General features: G+C 37.8%; 1 protein-coding gene across 3 annotated transcripts in view; it reads right to left on the reverse strand.

The window, feature by feature from the left end:
- The window catches only part of RIMBP2 (RIMS binding protein 2), a 155,913-nt gene that overhangs the window by 47,683 nt on the left and 93,117 nt on the right, over positions 1–15,113 (reverse strand). For 2 of the 3 annotated variants that reach the window (XM_040601843.1, XM_040601834.1), the window contains exons 6-9: positions 14,640–14,762; positions 7,927–8,031; positions 2,955–3,005; positions 345–365 (exon numbers count right to left, since the gene is read on the reverse strand). In XM_040601843.1, coding sequence (XP_040457777.1) covers positions 345–365; positions 2,955–3,005; positions 7,927–8,031; positions 14,640–14,762 — 300 coding nt within the window. The remainder of the gene's footprint in view (positions 1–344; positions 366–2,954; positions 3,006–7,926; positions 8,032–14,639; positions 14,763–15,113) is intronic. The other variant, XM_040601852.1, reaches the window with a different exon arrangement.

The following is a 15,113-nucleotide window of genomic DNA, read 5'->3' on the forward strand; positions in this document are numbered from 1 at the left end:
GTATTAACAAAGAAACAATCTGAATTCAGACAAAAATCCACAAAGTCAGAAAGCTACTATGTTGAATAAACTACTAAACCATTCTTACTGGGCATGCTTGTAAGAAATTAACTTTGAAAAACACTGAGTTCCGATTAAATCATGCCATATTTGATGATTAATCTCTTATATAAAAAAGTCTCATTGTGGTGATTTGGTATTAGGCCAATAAATGTCAGGCATGCTTGCATAACAATGGTTCTAGCACACATCCCATGCAAGGTTAGGCAGGACTATCGTACTCTTTTTAAAAGGAAAAGTGCAGGATTCAGGACAGGGAAAGGAGAACTTATGCCCTAAAATACCTGCATGCTGTCCAAGGTGTTCTGGATGAAGTGCAAAGCAATAAATTCCAAACAAGACACAGTAAACAAAGATATGTGAAATAAGCAAAGAAATAAAAACAGTTTTGAACACTTATTTTACATTTCAAACAAAATATACTAGAACAGTTAACACATGTAAAAACATGCATTAACACAAACCACACTATAGAACATTTCAGAAATCAATACCACTGCTGATCTTATATTGCAAAAGGCAAATTAAATAAAATGCTGAAAATTAATGGGTTTATGGCAATAAAAAGCAAAAGCTTAGGAAACCTTGATGGGGTTATGCAAATTGGGAGTCACAGTCAAATCAGCTAAATAGGAATTTTGATCAGCTTGAAGGGGGTAAATAATTGCTTGCCTGCTTTGTTTCTACTTATATTTTCCTGCATCACATACTTTACACTAGACATTAAATAATAATTTAATCTTATATTCTTAAAGGCAAAACAAATTTTATACAGTGATAATGAAAGCCTATGAGTAAAACATGTTCTGTGGGAATATTAACTTTTACAGATAAAAGTAAACAAACCTTTTTATTATTTTTTTAAAAGATGATCAATGCACTAGAAAAAACACCTTCCATCAATGCATGACCAGTAAGCACACAGACATAACAACAGAAACAGAAGTCTAAATGAACTATTGACAATGTACTTACTATAATCAATCAATGGTATCACACATTCTTTACGGTATGTACATTATGTTAAGACTTAATAATGATTTAATGCCTTTTCTTTTCCTCAGGCAGAAAAACTAGTTTGGTAGTTATCAGCAAAAAAATATTTTGCATTAAAAAAAGTACAAAAAAGAAAAGGAAATTTGGATGCAATTAGCGTGCTATTTACTTGTACATATATATTTTCGGACACTTTACCTCACCCAAGTACATCAAATGATATGATCACAAGAATCTGTTGAGCCTAGTTTTGAAAAACTGAGGAGGAATTGTTTGCTTTAGGAACCTTCCTACAGGGGTTCTAATTTCTGCTGCCTGTTGTTGTCATTTGTCCTATCTTTCTCAACACTATGGGTCAGCCTGCATTTCTAAACAGCAGGCAGCAAAGGGAATAAAAGGTTTTGTCAACACCAGGCAGATACTCAAGTGTATTAATTTATTTCATTTCTCCTTTGATTTTTTGTTTTCATATGTAATTTAACCATAACTGCATTTATCCATTATATAGGTTCCATTATTATAAGTCTCCATTTAAAATCTCTAAAAATTTCACTCCAGCTTAAGACAAAGAGGTTTTGCAAACCTTGCCTTATTCCAACTAAAATTCACAGCAAAGCTCATGGTTTTTGAATGCGAGTAAGAATTTGCTCCTATTCTTCATGTCACTCCTAGACAAGACACATGCAATTCTGTATCCTTATGCACAGAAGACTAAATTACTGGATTTTTTAATTTTTTTTTTATTACTGACTTGAAGGAAAGCTTGAAATGTGATGCAAAGTCCATAAACGCAACTACTAATGAATTTACAGGTAACGCCCTGTGTGCCAAGGTCATAACTGCTATGAGCAATTGCTAACAAAATTACTATCAATTTTTTAATGTATCTGTATGGATGATGTTGCTTTAATGGATGATGTCACTATGTGCAGCTATTTGGTGCTTTAGAAGTTAGTAAAGCAGATCACTTGAATCATCTCTCAAAACTTAATCTATTTAAGTGTTTACTTACTAAACCAAGTAGTCACTCGCAAATTCTAGAAACATATTGCAGCATAATTGAGAAATGCCACTGCTGGTGATAAACAGCAACAGGATTATAGGCAATGGACATGGGTAGCATCCAGGATACAAGAACAATATTCTTCATAATGAAAGTGCTCAAAGACTAGAAGAGGCTCTCCATGGAGGCTGTCATATCACCATTCTTAGAGATATTTAAAATGGACTGAGCACAGCCTTGAGCAGACTACAGTAATTTTGAAGAGGGCCCTTCTCTGAGCAGGAAGTTGCACCAGATAGCCAGAGTTCACTTCCAAACAGAATTATTCTGTTTCTAACTTAAAATTTCAATATGCTTCTGGTGCACTTGATTTTCAAATGCCCAGTTCAGACTACCTTGAAAAGATCTAGTTTTCCAATAAAAAGAATGAAGTGTTCTCCCTATCACACCCTTTGAAGGTTATTTGAAGTATGCAAATTCTTTCATTAGGTTTAAAAATTTTGGCTCTTTAGTATATTGCTTTGTTTACTAGACAGCACTTAATTAGGAACCTTCAGTAATCGATTGCTATTTGCAGTTATATTTCCAGCTTTAATTATAATATTTCATGTAACCACTTCCTTTTTATGTGTCTGATTACAAAAAATGGTATCGAAATTTGCATTCTATACAAAGAGAAACTGAGGTATACACATCACTTCCAACAGCCCAGCTTAATGCACTGCTGACTGAATTACAATCTTTAAAGGATGCAATTACATTAGAAGAAGAAAAAACCCCACCCTATTTGCCTACATATTACTTGAAACTTTCAAAAGTAATCATACTGCAAAGTTGTATCACCTTCAGAATGGAACTTCCACAAGAAAAGGTAACACAAAGGGTATGTACTTACCTCTAGCAACTGAACTGCTCCTTCATGTTCCTTCTTAGCTTCAACCTGAGCCTTGTTTTTATAGTAAAAAGAAGAGAGAAGAGAGAGAAAAATCAGTTACTCCTGGCACACATAGTGTGCTTTAACCACCCAATGTATCATACTGTATACTCAAATCCAAAGCCAATTAGTCTTGAAGGGATGGCTCCGCCAATATTATTATAGTGCTTTAGTTCCAAGCCACTGAAATAACTGCTTATTTTTAGGAGACTGAATCTCAGTGAAGCTTAATAGCATTGGTATTTTTTTGGACCAAGACAAGTATGCTCAACATACTGCAAGAACGCATCAGAAGTATCTCCGAAACCCTTAATTTAAAAACTGAAAAATGAGCTTGTTATTCTACATTGCAGAAGGTTCATACTGTAGAAATCTACCATACCAGCTAGGAGGAAGCAACATAAAAATTAAGCTCATTCTTTACATGCAGCAACAGTATGTATCTTCTAGGTAAAGAGCTCATAAAACACTTCAAAGCAGCCACAAGAAAGGTTGTCTGTAAACAAGAGTGCAACATTTTGGGTCCAATCAACTGAGTCAAAGAAGAAAAGAAGGAATCAATAAGAGCAGAAAAGTGTATTCATGTAGCTCAGAAATTCAGTTATCAAATTTTGATCAGGCAATAGCACTTTGCGTTACCCTCACATTTAATTTCCATTTCAGTTTTCACCATCTTCTTTATTGAAGCTTGCCCAAGATAAGCAAACTTTATATTAACCATCGTATCAGGCTGATAGCAGCAAGATGCACGATCTTTGCCTGTTAGCTCCTTATTACTGTAACCAAAAGACCCCATTCTGCACATTCCTCAAAGAAAAGCCCTAAACCCTTCCAGTTTAGCAGAGGGCAACAGCCCACAAACTTTCTAATTTAATGGGCCAGATACTCCCCTGATGCACACTGACTCAGCTATATTAACTTAATTTTCCTCATCTATGAAGGCTATCCTAACCTGTTACTGGTTTCGATGGAAGCTGGGTCACGCCATAAAGTTGCAACCAAAACCATAATATACAAACTGCACTTCACAGTCACACATGGTAATAAAGCCTCCTTTCGTCTTACAAGCACAGTCATATTTCTTCCTGAATTACAGTTACAAGTCTTCTTGCTAGTATCTGATAAAAATACTGGCTCCAGGAGCATCAGCAAGCATATGATGACAGGTTATACAAAGCCTTGTGTTATCCATCATTACAAGTTTAATAAAATCTACCCAGAATATGAGTTCTTGATAAAAGATGAGTAAACCTGCATCAATATCTATCTCTCTTTTACATTGAACTGTCTTGTATTAAGGTTTTCTTGAAGAAAAAGACCATCTGATTCCCCATCAATGCAAAACTTTGCTGAACAATATTATATTCTTCCTTTCAGGCTGAAAATCTGATCAGTCTGTACATATATTAATAACACAATGCATTTTTATTTATAATATCAAAATGTGACAGCAAATGCATCAGACTGTACCAGTAACTTGTTTTGTTTTGAAGTACATGTTTCTGTTGTTCATCAACATCTTTAAGACAGTAACAAGATAGGCTGTGAAATGTCATCCTGTTACTGCCTGGAGTTACTCCCTTCATTTCACAGTACTTTTTCAAGTAATTAGATGACTGTAATAAAAAAAGGAAGAAAGACTTCAACACACGTGCTAGGTCAGCTCTAGATGAAATGTGAGCCAACAATTCCTGTTTAATGGAATGTTAATGATGGAAGAAAAGTATTACAGGTAACAGATTTATTTAAATTATTCTTCTGACAATATACACTGCATTATAACGTTGAAAAGGAGGTATGCTGGACACCAGCAGTCTAGAAGCTACAACAGAACAACTTAATCTGGCCTCATCTCCTCTACCTTGCCCTTACCCAAGCTATCTGTGGTTCTTTAGGCATCTCTCTACAAGGTAGAACAGTGCACAATACAGACATCCTCCCAAAATGTTTCAATGTTTTGAATACTTTCCCTCTTCTACCCATAGTGTACTAATTCAGTCTTCATTTTTATTTTATAGCATTAATAATGGCATTATAAATCTCAATCAAACTGGAATCCCAACATGATACAATGGAAAACAATCTGAGTCTGGACAGGCTGAAAATCAAAAGTTAAAAAATAAAAAAAGCCCTTTTTCTTTTTGAGTCGTTATCTAGAATGAGTATCACATGCAGATTTTGTCAAGAGATGTGATGGGCAGAATGCTCATTTAAGTTGTCAGAGATCCTTATCATGAAAGGCAATAATAATTTCAAAATACACACTTTCACACAATTTCAAAATAGCAACTTAATCACATAATTAGATGTTCAGGGTGAAAAGAGTCTCTGTGCAAAGTCCCTGGAGAAGTATTTCATACTAACGAATGAAACCAGTGAGAAGGATTAATTATTTCTAAGTAATGCACAGATTAATTGTTATGGTGGATCTTAGTACAGGAATTATGAGCTAAAATTCTAGCAGAACTCAGTGGTAAGTTATTATTAGATAGTAATTTTTAACATAAATGATGTATTCCATGCTACTTCAGGTCCACTGAATATGTATTTAATCACTGGCTACACAGATGCTGAGCTAGTTGCATTGTGTAAAATACCAAATACAATACAACCTTGTTTGTACTTGAAGTCTATCACGTTATAGCTTAGCACAAATGACTGGAGAAAACAGTATTACAGAGATGTGTCTCCTGTTCCCAATCTGTAACAAAAAGACCAATGTAATGTGGATTTTTTAGATGACTGTAATAAAAATTATAATCATGAAAAGCTGTACCTTTCTTTGGTTTCTTTGCTTTGCCAAGAAATTTAAGTCCAAAATTTATGTGGACGTTCAAATAATAACAGCTGAATATAAATAGAAATGGCATTTTGAAATATGCCTAAAAAGATTCTGAACGGCTAAAAGAAATTTAACTGGAAGATCTTATTTGGTCAAGAGTTTTCTATATCAAGCAAACTATATTAGATACATCTTTTTATTCAGCTAAGAATGTCCCTCCACGCCAATTCTCTACCAAATTATCATTAGCATTATTATTTCCATGTTTTGATCTAGTCAAGCAAATGGAAAATCAACATTAGTATTGAGAAAATTGCAGCTTTAAGTAGCTTTGGTAAGATTGAAACTCAATACCATGTTTTTTATATTACAGTGCATACTGAAAAGTTGCAGTCTGAATGAAAAATGTCTTAAAGTGATTTGTGAAGCAGGGAATGAGATTGGTAATGAGGTACTTAAACAACTGTTTATTGTGGTGGGCTGACCCTGGCTGGAGTCCAGGTGCCCACCAAAGCCGCTCTGTCACTCTCCTCCTCAACTGGACAGGGGAGAGAATACAACAAAAGGCTTGGTTGGTATAAAGACAGTGAGAGATCACTCACCAATTACTGCCACAGGCAGAACAGCCTCTACTAGGGGAAATTAGTTTAATCTATTACCAATCAAATTAGCATAGGATTATGAGAAATAAAATCCAATCTTAAAACACCTCTGCCTCTCCACCCCACCCTTCTTCCCCAGCTCAGCTTCACTCCTGAATCCTCTACCTCCTTCCCGGAGGGGTGCAGGGGGACCGGGAATGGGAACTGCAGTCAGTTCATCACATGTTGGCTCTGCCACGCCTTCCTCCTCAGAGGGAGGACTCCTCACACTCCTCCCTGCTGTGGGTCCCTCCCACAGGAGACAGTCCTCCACAGACTGGTCCGGCACCGGTCCTTCCCCCAGGCTGCAGTTCTTCACTAACCACTCCACAGTGGGTCCCTCCCACAGGGTGCAGCCCTTCACGAACTGCTCCAGTGTGGGTCCCCGCAGGGTCCCCAGCCCTGCCTCCTCTCTGCAGGGCCACAGGTTCTGCCAGGAGCTGTTCCAGCACGGACTGCCCACAGGTCACAGCCCCCTTCGGGCACCCTCTGCTCTTGTGCGGGGCCCTCCCCAGGCTGTGGGTGGGAGTCTGCTCCCCTGTGGGCTCCATTGGCTCGGGGGACAGCCTGCCTCACCATGGTCTTCACCACGGGCTGCGGGGGCATCTCTGCTCTGGTGCCGTGCCTGGAGCCCCTCCTCCAGTCCTCAAGCACTGATCTGGGTGTCTGCAGAGCTGTTCCTCTATTCTCATTCCTCTCTCCAGCTACAGGCTCTCATGCAGTTTTTTTCCCCCCTTCTTAAGTATGCTACCCTAGGAGCTCTACCACTGTTGCTGATGGGCTTGGCCTTGCCCAGCAGTCAGCTGGCATTTGGCTCCATCAGACACAGAGGAATCTTCTAGCAGCTCCTCACAGAAGCCACCCCTATAGCACACACCCCACCACCACCAAAACCTGGCAACACAAACCCAATGCATTTATGAAAAAGAAGATCAACTGTGCTGTGTAAGTATCTTGACAAGGACTTACTTTTATCTAATTTAGTGGAGAAAAGTAGTAAGAATTGCCAGCATCTAGAAGAGGAAGCCAAATAAATCGTAACAAAACATCAGCACGTCAGTGAGAATGATTAAGTTCCAGCAAACTGACAAGGAAATGGTGGATTCCCCGTATTTTGGTTATCATAAAATTAAGAGCGGGTTCCTCCCTGACACTTGAGGAATGCACAAATATTCCTGAGCCCAATATAGAGGGAAGCAATGGAAATACAAAGGAAATACATGTACTAGTATCACTTTTGTCCCTCTTGGGAAATATAAGGACTTACGTATACTAGTCAGGTTAATCTTCACTAGCATAAACATTTATGAATCATTTAGTACAGTCATGTAAATCCAACAGTAAATATCCACTTGTTACAACTGCATCAGCAATCATGCAGAACAATCCAAAATGGGAACCAGTTTGGCGGCTGTGGTTTAAGTTCCTTCAAACCAGGAGATCTGTTTCATGACCTGTGCTCTGTCACTGCAATTTGCTGTTTCACCTGACTTACCCTTTCTCCACTTACCTTCTGCAGGAGTTCAATTTCTTGCTGTTTGGCGTTGAGAACAGCCAAGGCTTGCTCATGCTCCAACTCCAGCTGTTGCCGCCGTTCAGCAGCCTCTCGCATATGCTGTATCAAAGGAAGCAGAAAAATATCAGGAGACTTTAACATATCCGACCTGCAGCCAAACATGCTGCCATTCCCAGGCATGCAGATGTTCATCTCAACATAAAAGCTATCCAGTATCACTGATAGGCAAGCAGGAAACTGGATAGGATTTTAATTCAGTCGGTACTTAAAGAGGCATATTGCCAGTGTTAAACAGGCATTTTGACAGTAAACTCTTTTGGGAGATATAACTCTTGTCATTGACAGCAATGTGGCCTCTGTGATGCACAAGTGAACAGTACCCATTTTATCCATCAGGCACACATTTATATATGGCATTGTGATGAAAAATGAAAGCTTGGAAAATAATTAGATTGACAATTCCCTAAAAGCCTCTTTATCTAGGATACAGTTTTGTGATTTGTTTTGCAAATAATAACCCAAAAGAAATAGCTTACCTTTGCTAATCTCTGCCTATTTATAGCAAATTAGACAAAGCAAAACTCACATAGGTGGATTTGGACAAAAGTGACTATACAGTACTCAGAAAAAACTTTTAAAGCACAGTTGCTACTAATGATTCAAAGCATTATGAGAAAGGTTCTTGGGAAGAGCACAAGCTGAACAATGTCAAGATACCGTTTGAAGATAGGAATCTTTTTCATTACAGGTTAGTATTCTTCTCCCAGTATCATTATAACTTTCAAACATTCGGTTAATAAATGGGAGTTAAGAATCTCTTTATAGATTCTGATCACTTCTCCGCTGAAAATGGTATTAAAAGATTTTTATTTCCCAAATTACACATTACTCCCATAATATCCTCAGAGCAGAGACACAATGTCTTATCTGCAGCACCATGAGTTATTACACTCAAACCTATCAGGAATTGGCACTTGGGAACACAAATGAGTGGCTAAAATTGACAAGAACAGCCCAAAATATCTCATTGTGTACACGAGAAAATTTTATCAAGTGTATTCCTAATCTTCAGTGAGCTGTTGCTCTCTGCTGAGTGTTACCCATAAGAAAGAGGGACAGCACAGTGAGGCTGACTTCTTTTAATCTGGATACATTTGCAAAGGGAGAAGAAATCTCTCCAATACTGTATTTGGCCTCTGCTAGGCATTTATTTATTTTCACTTGATGTGTTGACTAAAAACAACAACAAAAATCATCAAAGATTTTTCCAGTTCATCAGTTTTGACTCTCAACTATGGCTTGTTTTCTAGGAGTTTTGTGAAGATTCAGTATTTTGACTGTAAACATTTCTGAACTGTGAATTTTGTACAAATGTTAAATGGATCTGTTAATGGTTAATATCTATTCTCAGTATTTAATAATGACCAAAAATAATGGTCCTGATTCTCATCTCATCTGAATGAACATAACCTATTTTCTACCTAGCATTACTCATGACTTAAACTAGCATGAACCTACATTTACTGAGCTCAACAGCTTCCATCAAGTCTTATGTAAAACTTGACACTGATAGAGCATCAGCACATTTCTTATATTCAAGAAATGGTGAGGCAGTCAAGTCATTCTCACACCTTGAATTAAAACCTTTAATTACCAAAAAAAGAACAAAAGTCTCACCTCACTCTCTCAAGGCTTTGCACCAGATTTGGCACAGCATATTTTGATACTGCTAAGTTCTTACTACTTTTAAATAATTACTACAGAACATTTCTAGTCCTTTGCAAAAACCTATAAATAACTAATACCGTGACCATACAGTGAATCTATAAAATGTAATTAAGAAACAGACTGTGATACATGATCTGTGATTCTTCCCAGCTTTTAATTTTTCTGTTTCCTAAAACACATATTTAATGACCTACAGTTCACCGATTTTAAAGTCAGAAAAGACCATTTGATCATCTAAGCTAATTTAAAAGTACTCTCAGTCATTTCAGTATTGTCACAATCTACTTAGTATTTAAAACAGCAAGGATCTCTTCACCCCAGCATCTGCTCCTGCCCTGGCAGAGCAATTAAATCTCCCTCAAACCAGAAGCGATTCCTTCCCCTCCCACTCTGCTCACACATTGGTTATGTCTGCAAATCTGTTTTGTGCTTCCTATTGGCACATCAGCTGCTGTAATTTCTTCCTCCAAGCCTTGGAGGAATAGGTGAGGGCAGTGGAGAAGGACTGCATAGATCACTAGAAGAACAACAGGGAGAAAGCCCTGAGCTGCTGAATTCTTTCTGCATCTTCCTTCAGGACTGACTTCCACAATGATGACTTTGCCATGGTTTGCATAGGTGGTGGAAATCCATTTGTCCATGTTATTGCTGTCCTTAATGTGAGGCAGGTTAGAACTTTCTAAACACATACATTTGCATTTCCCTTTTTGCACCCTTTCTAGAGGTCCTAATAATGTTACTGTAACATCAAAAAGCAAATCCACATTTAAAGGACATAGAAAAAATACAGTAAGGGCTTCATATCTCAGAACAATTGGCAAATAATGCTCTGTTCTTCAAAGAACAAGTGAAGAAGGAACCGTTACAGCCTATCTTTCAGATCAAGGCAAGAATCCTGCTACACAGCAGAGAATGAACTGGGGACACCGTGCATATCTCTGTTTCCTTTCAAACTAGAGCTAGACAGCTGTGTAGTATAAACTGTTCCTGAAAGAGCATTTACAGGACCTGCTCAAACAGTTCCTGTTTTTCCAGCTTCCTATTGGGCAGCAGGGGGATTTGACAATGAATAGTCCATCCTAGATGCAACCGTTTCAGTGGTTGCACTGTATTACCTACAGCTGCGAACAAAACAAAGAAACCTATTCCTTCCTATAGCAGTGACTTTTACAGTTCTAAAACATGCAACTAGCTAATGCTACAACAAACTCCAATGGCTTTCAAGTACTAAAGACTGGTTTATGAGACAGAACTCATAGGTGATGCTGAATAGGGAGCAAATCTAATTCTCACCCAAGTACTCTTATCAAAAGACTCACCATCTGCGCTTGCAGATGGGTGGGCACCATTACAGTGAAATGAATGGGGAAAGCTGGCTGAACACATCAGAAAATCGGAACTATTCTATGTAAGAGGCACTGTGAAGATTCTCAGAAGTTAGCTAATTCGGCAATTCATTTTTCCCTTTCTCCTTTGTTGATAAATCCTGATTTTCTCAAAGGAGAAACTGAATTTCTCTTTTGATAAGGAAATGAGACTAAATATTTCTCAGAACTTTCCAATGGTTGGAAAGCTGCAAACCATTGTTTAAACTACTAGTCTCCGAGTATATGAGGACACACATGAAATACAGAATTAACTGCATCTGCTTGGGCATAGTTTAGTGCTAAAAAAGAGATTTAGGATTTCAAGTCTGTTCAAGGTACTCTGCCAGCTCAGAAGGGTTCTGCTCAAGGGACAGAACTACTGAACATGAAGATCCAGGACCTCTATATCCAGCAGACAATTTTTGTTTCAGTGAAGGAAAGTTTTTGAAGGAGTTCTTAAGCAGAACAGTGAGATTTACAGATTGTTTCTCCCACAGCCGTTAAAATATTATTGCAGTAGAAGTTAAGCAAAATCAGTCAATCAGATTCAGCTCCTCTACAGAAGAAATTTGGAGGAATCATTAAGTCAAATGTCAGTAGATAACCTAATTGAGGAGTGGAGAAATGTCCACTGTTTGCTACAGCCACAGTAGAAAGTATGTTTTTTAATTTGTTTTAGGAAAAGAAAACACAGTCCATCATTAGAGAACTTTCAAGTGTTCAAAAAAAATACAAGCCTAGCAAAATCAGTGTCTGTACATGGTACAAGGAATAAGTTTAATTGTTTATGAAAATGGGTTTTCTTAGCAGCATAGGAGTCCAGATAATAGTAATTCGTATTTTGATTTGATTAAATGAGAATTAATACCAATTTACTTAAGTGCAAAGTTTAATCCTCAGATGTTTTATGAGCCATGAATTTACAGTTCATTTATTTTCTAGACTTTTTTTCCTCCTAGCCTTCTACTATGTGCTCCTTGAAGAAGTGAATTTCTGCAGCTGTCATGCTGGAATCCCACACAGGATGGGCACAGGCAAGCCGTAGCTGTTAAAACAGCTTCTAGGTGTTGATCCTGCTTACTGTAGACACTAGCATATGGATTACAGTAAAAGAGCAAATTAGAGATAAATGTCTGTGGAACTGACAGTTTTGCATTCCCCAGAAGAAAATGAAAGAAATAACAGAAAAAGTAAATTATCTTCCATTGCTAGAGAAAACATCCCTACTTATTCCTGGGGAAAGCTGTATTAGTCTAAAGACAGTTAACAGTGTATCACACTCTCATTTAATTACACAGTTTAGTTTTCCTTTCCCAGTAGATGTATGTCTTATTTGCACATAATTCTAGCCTTATTCTATCAGTACTACCTATTGACTGGTAAATAGGACACTGATAATTCACTGCGCAACAATACCTCTAACAGTTAATTAACCTTGGCATTGCCTAGTATGTGATTTCAACAGCTCATGTTTCCAGAAGATGCTGGAATAAAGTCAGTTTACAGAGTAGTCAGCTTACTTTTGATAACTTCTTTAGAGGCTTAGCAAGAGGGACGTAACTTAGAACCACCTTTTATTTCCGTCTGTAGCTGGAAAACCTTCCCCTCACCTCTTGAGTGATATCAAATAAATCTTGAGATAAAGTTTCAGCAACATATTACCAGTGCAACAACCCAAAAATAAAATCCCTCCTTCCCAAAATTCAGACAGATAGGTAGCTATTTTCACTATAATCACCTCCAACAGCCCAGATCTATTATGACGCAGCCAAAAGCAAAACTATTTTTCCCCTTTTAGAATGAGTCTGATGCAAGTCAGAGTCATTAAGAAATCAAATTTTAAAAAAGCAATTTACTTATGACAAGCATTGGCTGAAGCCTCCTAGCATTATTAAAACATTCTATGAAGAAAAGTCTTGCTTGACATTTAAGATCTCAGACCATTTATTTCCATCTTCACCTACTCCCAGAGCATCCATCTTTCCTTTACCAGCCACTTCAGTATTTTGACAAAAGGAAAACTTTGGGCCTGAGAAGATGAAAAAGAAGCAGCTCTTTGGCAGTCTGTCAAAAATGTTTCAGCACTGAATCAATGCTCCATTCTAACCAAACACATCCTGCATTTTTCTGAATGGTGTGAATTACAGACACATGTTTACAAGTGTTTTCTCTCTCAAGAATTCTCACTGTAGTCCTCACCAGTGCAGTTCCTCCGCTGATGTAAACAGCTGTAACTGCATTAATTCTTTCTTTCTTTCTTTCTCTGTGGCTTTTTTTGTTTGGTTTTGGATTTTTTTTGTTTTGTTTGCTTTTTAAATAATCTTAGTTGCTTAACCCTCTTCAATGCATGTTTTGGTGGCAGTTTTCCACATTACAACTTTCATATTTTCTGCAACTAAGAAAACCTGGGAACAGTGGCCCATTCAAACCAGTTTGTTTTTCTACCACATCATATGCTTCCTCCCACTGGCTCCCTCTACCTTATCACACTGGATACCAGCTCATTTTCTGTAACCGACTTTTCAGACCCTTCTCCACTACTCCTGATACAAATGTCAGGTTTGAATTATCAAGTTACTGACATCCATCTTTATTTAATCAATGAGATTCAGGAATCTGGCTGTTTCCTAGCAAAGCACTGTTTCCTTCCCACCACTAGAACATTTTTTGCTCTTTGTTTCAACATACGCAAATTATTGCCTCCTTGAATTAACTGTTTAAGCAATAATCTCTTGGTTGATTCCATTTTCCAACTGAATTTTACTCTTACTTGACCCCATCATCTCAGCTAGATCTTCTCTCTGTTAGATCCATCTGGCGAATTCCACTATTCATAGAATTAGTTTGTCTCCTGGCACTACACACAATAACCAGGAATACACAAGCAGGACAGCATCTTCAACTACACAGTGAAACCTCTACAGAAGAATACATTTATGATTCAAAATGCATAATTTAATTTTTCCAAGTTGAAAAGGAAGCAGCAAATTGGTAACATGAAGCCAATTGTGTATCTACAAAAAAAGCACTGCTAGACACCAACATACTAAGCTTCTCTAGAAGCATGTTAAAAGAAAGGTAGATACGTACCAGACACTATAATTCTTTCTAAATAAGACCTCTTTAATGACAAAAGCAGGTTTTGCAACCCTGTCCTGACAATGGGATGCATTCTGCACAGGCAATATGAGCTGGTACCTACAGCTTGTTTCACAAAGCCACAATAACATTTTGCATCGAGTTAGCTGGCAGGCATAGGTCTCTTAAAAGTAAACTATCTTGGCAGTTGTTCGTATTTCCTTCATCAGCAGAGTCACTTCTCATTCATTTCTTCTCATCTTGACTTACATCCAATAGCTGTGCAGTGAAAACCTACATCCAATTACTTATGAAGTATCAGACAAAGATCTGTAAAAATGTCTCTCCTCTGACAGTTTGAGATCCCTTGCAGGTAGCCTACTGTACTCCGTATGTTCTATCACAGACAATAGGGGCATTCAGTCCCCTAGTATGGAATGCACTTAATCTTCCGTGACTCATTGAATCAACATCAAGAATATTAAACAAGGAATAGAAGCACTGGATTGTTGGACTTTATGGCACTACACATACCTTTAGGACCTGCTCTAAGTTCTCCAGCTTGGCTTGGAGCTGGTGTTTTTTCTTTAGAGCCAAATCTCGTTCTTTGGTCACTCTGAGAAGGCTTTCTCTAAGATGGTCATAGTCTGATTTTACCTAGAAAAAAATTAAACATGATTATTGCCCCAACAGCTAATTAATGGAGAACTATATCTGACACAAACATTTCTGCATGTTAACATGGAAAAAGGGAAAAAAGTTCGAAGGAAATAGGAAAGAAGCATAAAAAAATGGAAAGGAATGCTCACTGAGGAAATTGTGTGTGTCTTGTGTACATAGAATCATAAATTCATAGTATCACCTAAGTGGGAAAGTCCTTTGAGATCAAGTCCAACTGTTAACCCAGCACTGCCAAGCCCACCACTAAACCACGTCCCTGAGTGCCACACCTACACATCTTTTAAGTAACCTCCAGGGATGGTGGTTCCACCACCTCCCTGGGCAGCC

Source organism: Falco naumanni, chromosome 1, assembly GCF_017639655.2.
Source record: "Falco naumanni isolate bFalNau1 chromosome 1, bFalNau1.pat, whole genome shotgun sequence".
Classification (NCBI taxonomy): domain Eukaryota; kingdom Metazoa; phylum Chordata; class Aves; order Falconiformes; family Falconidae; genus Falco; species Falco naumanni.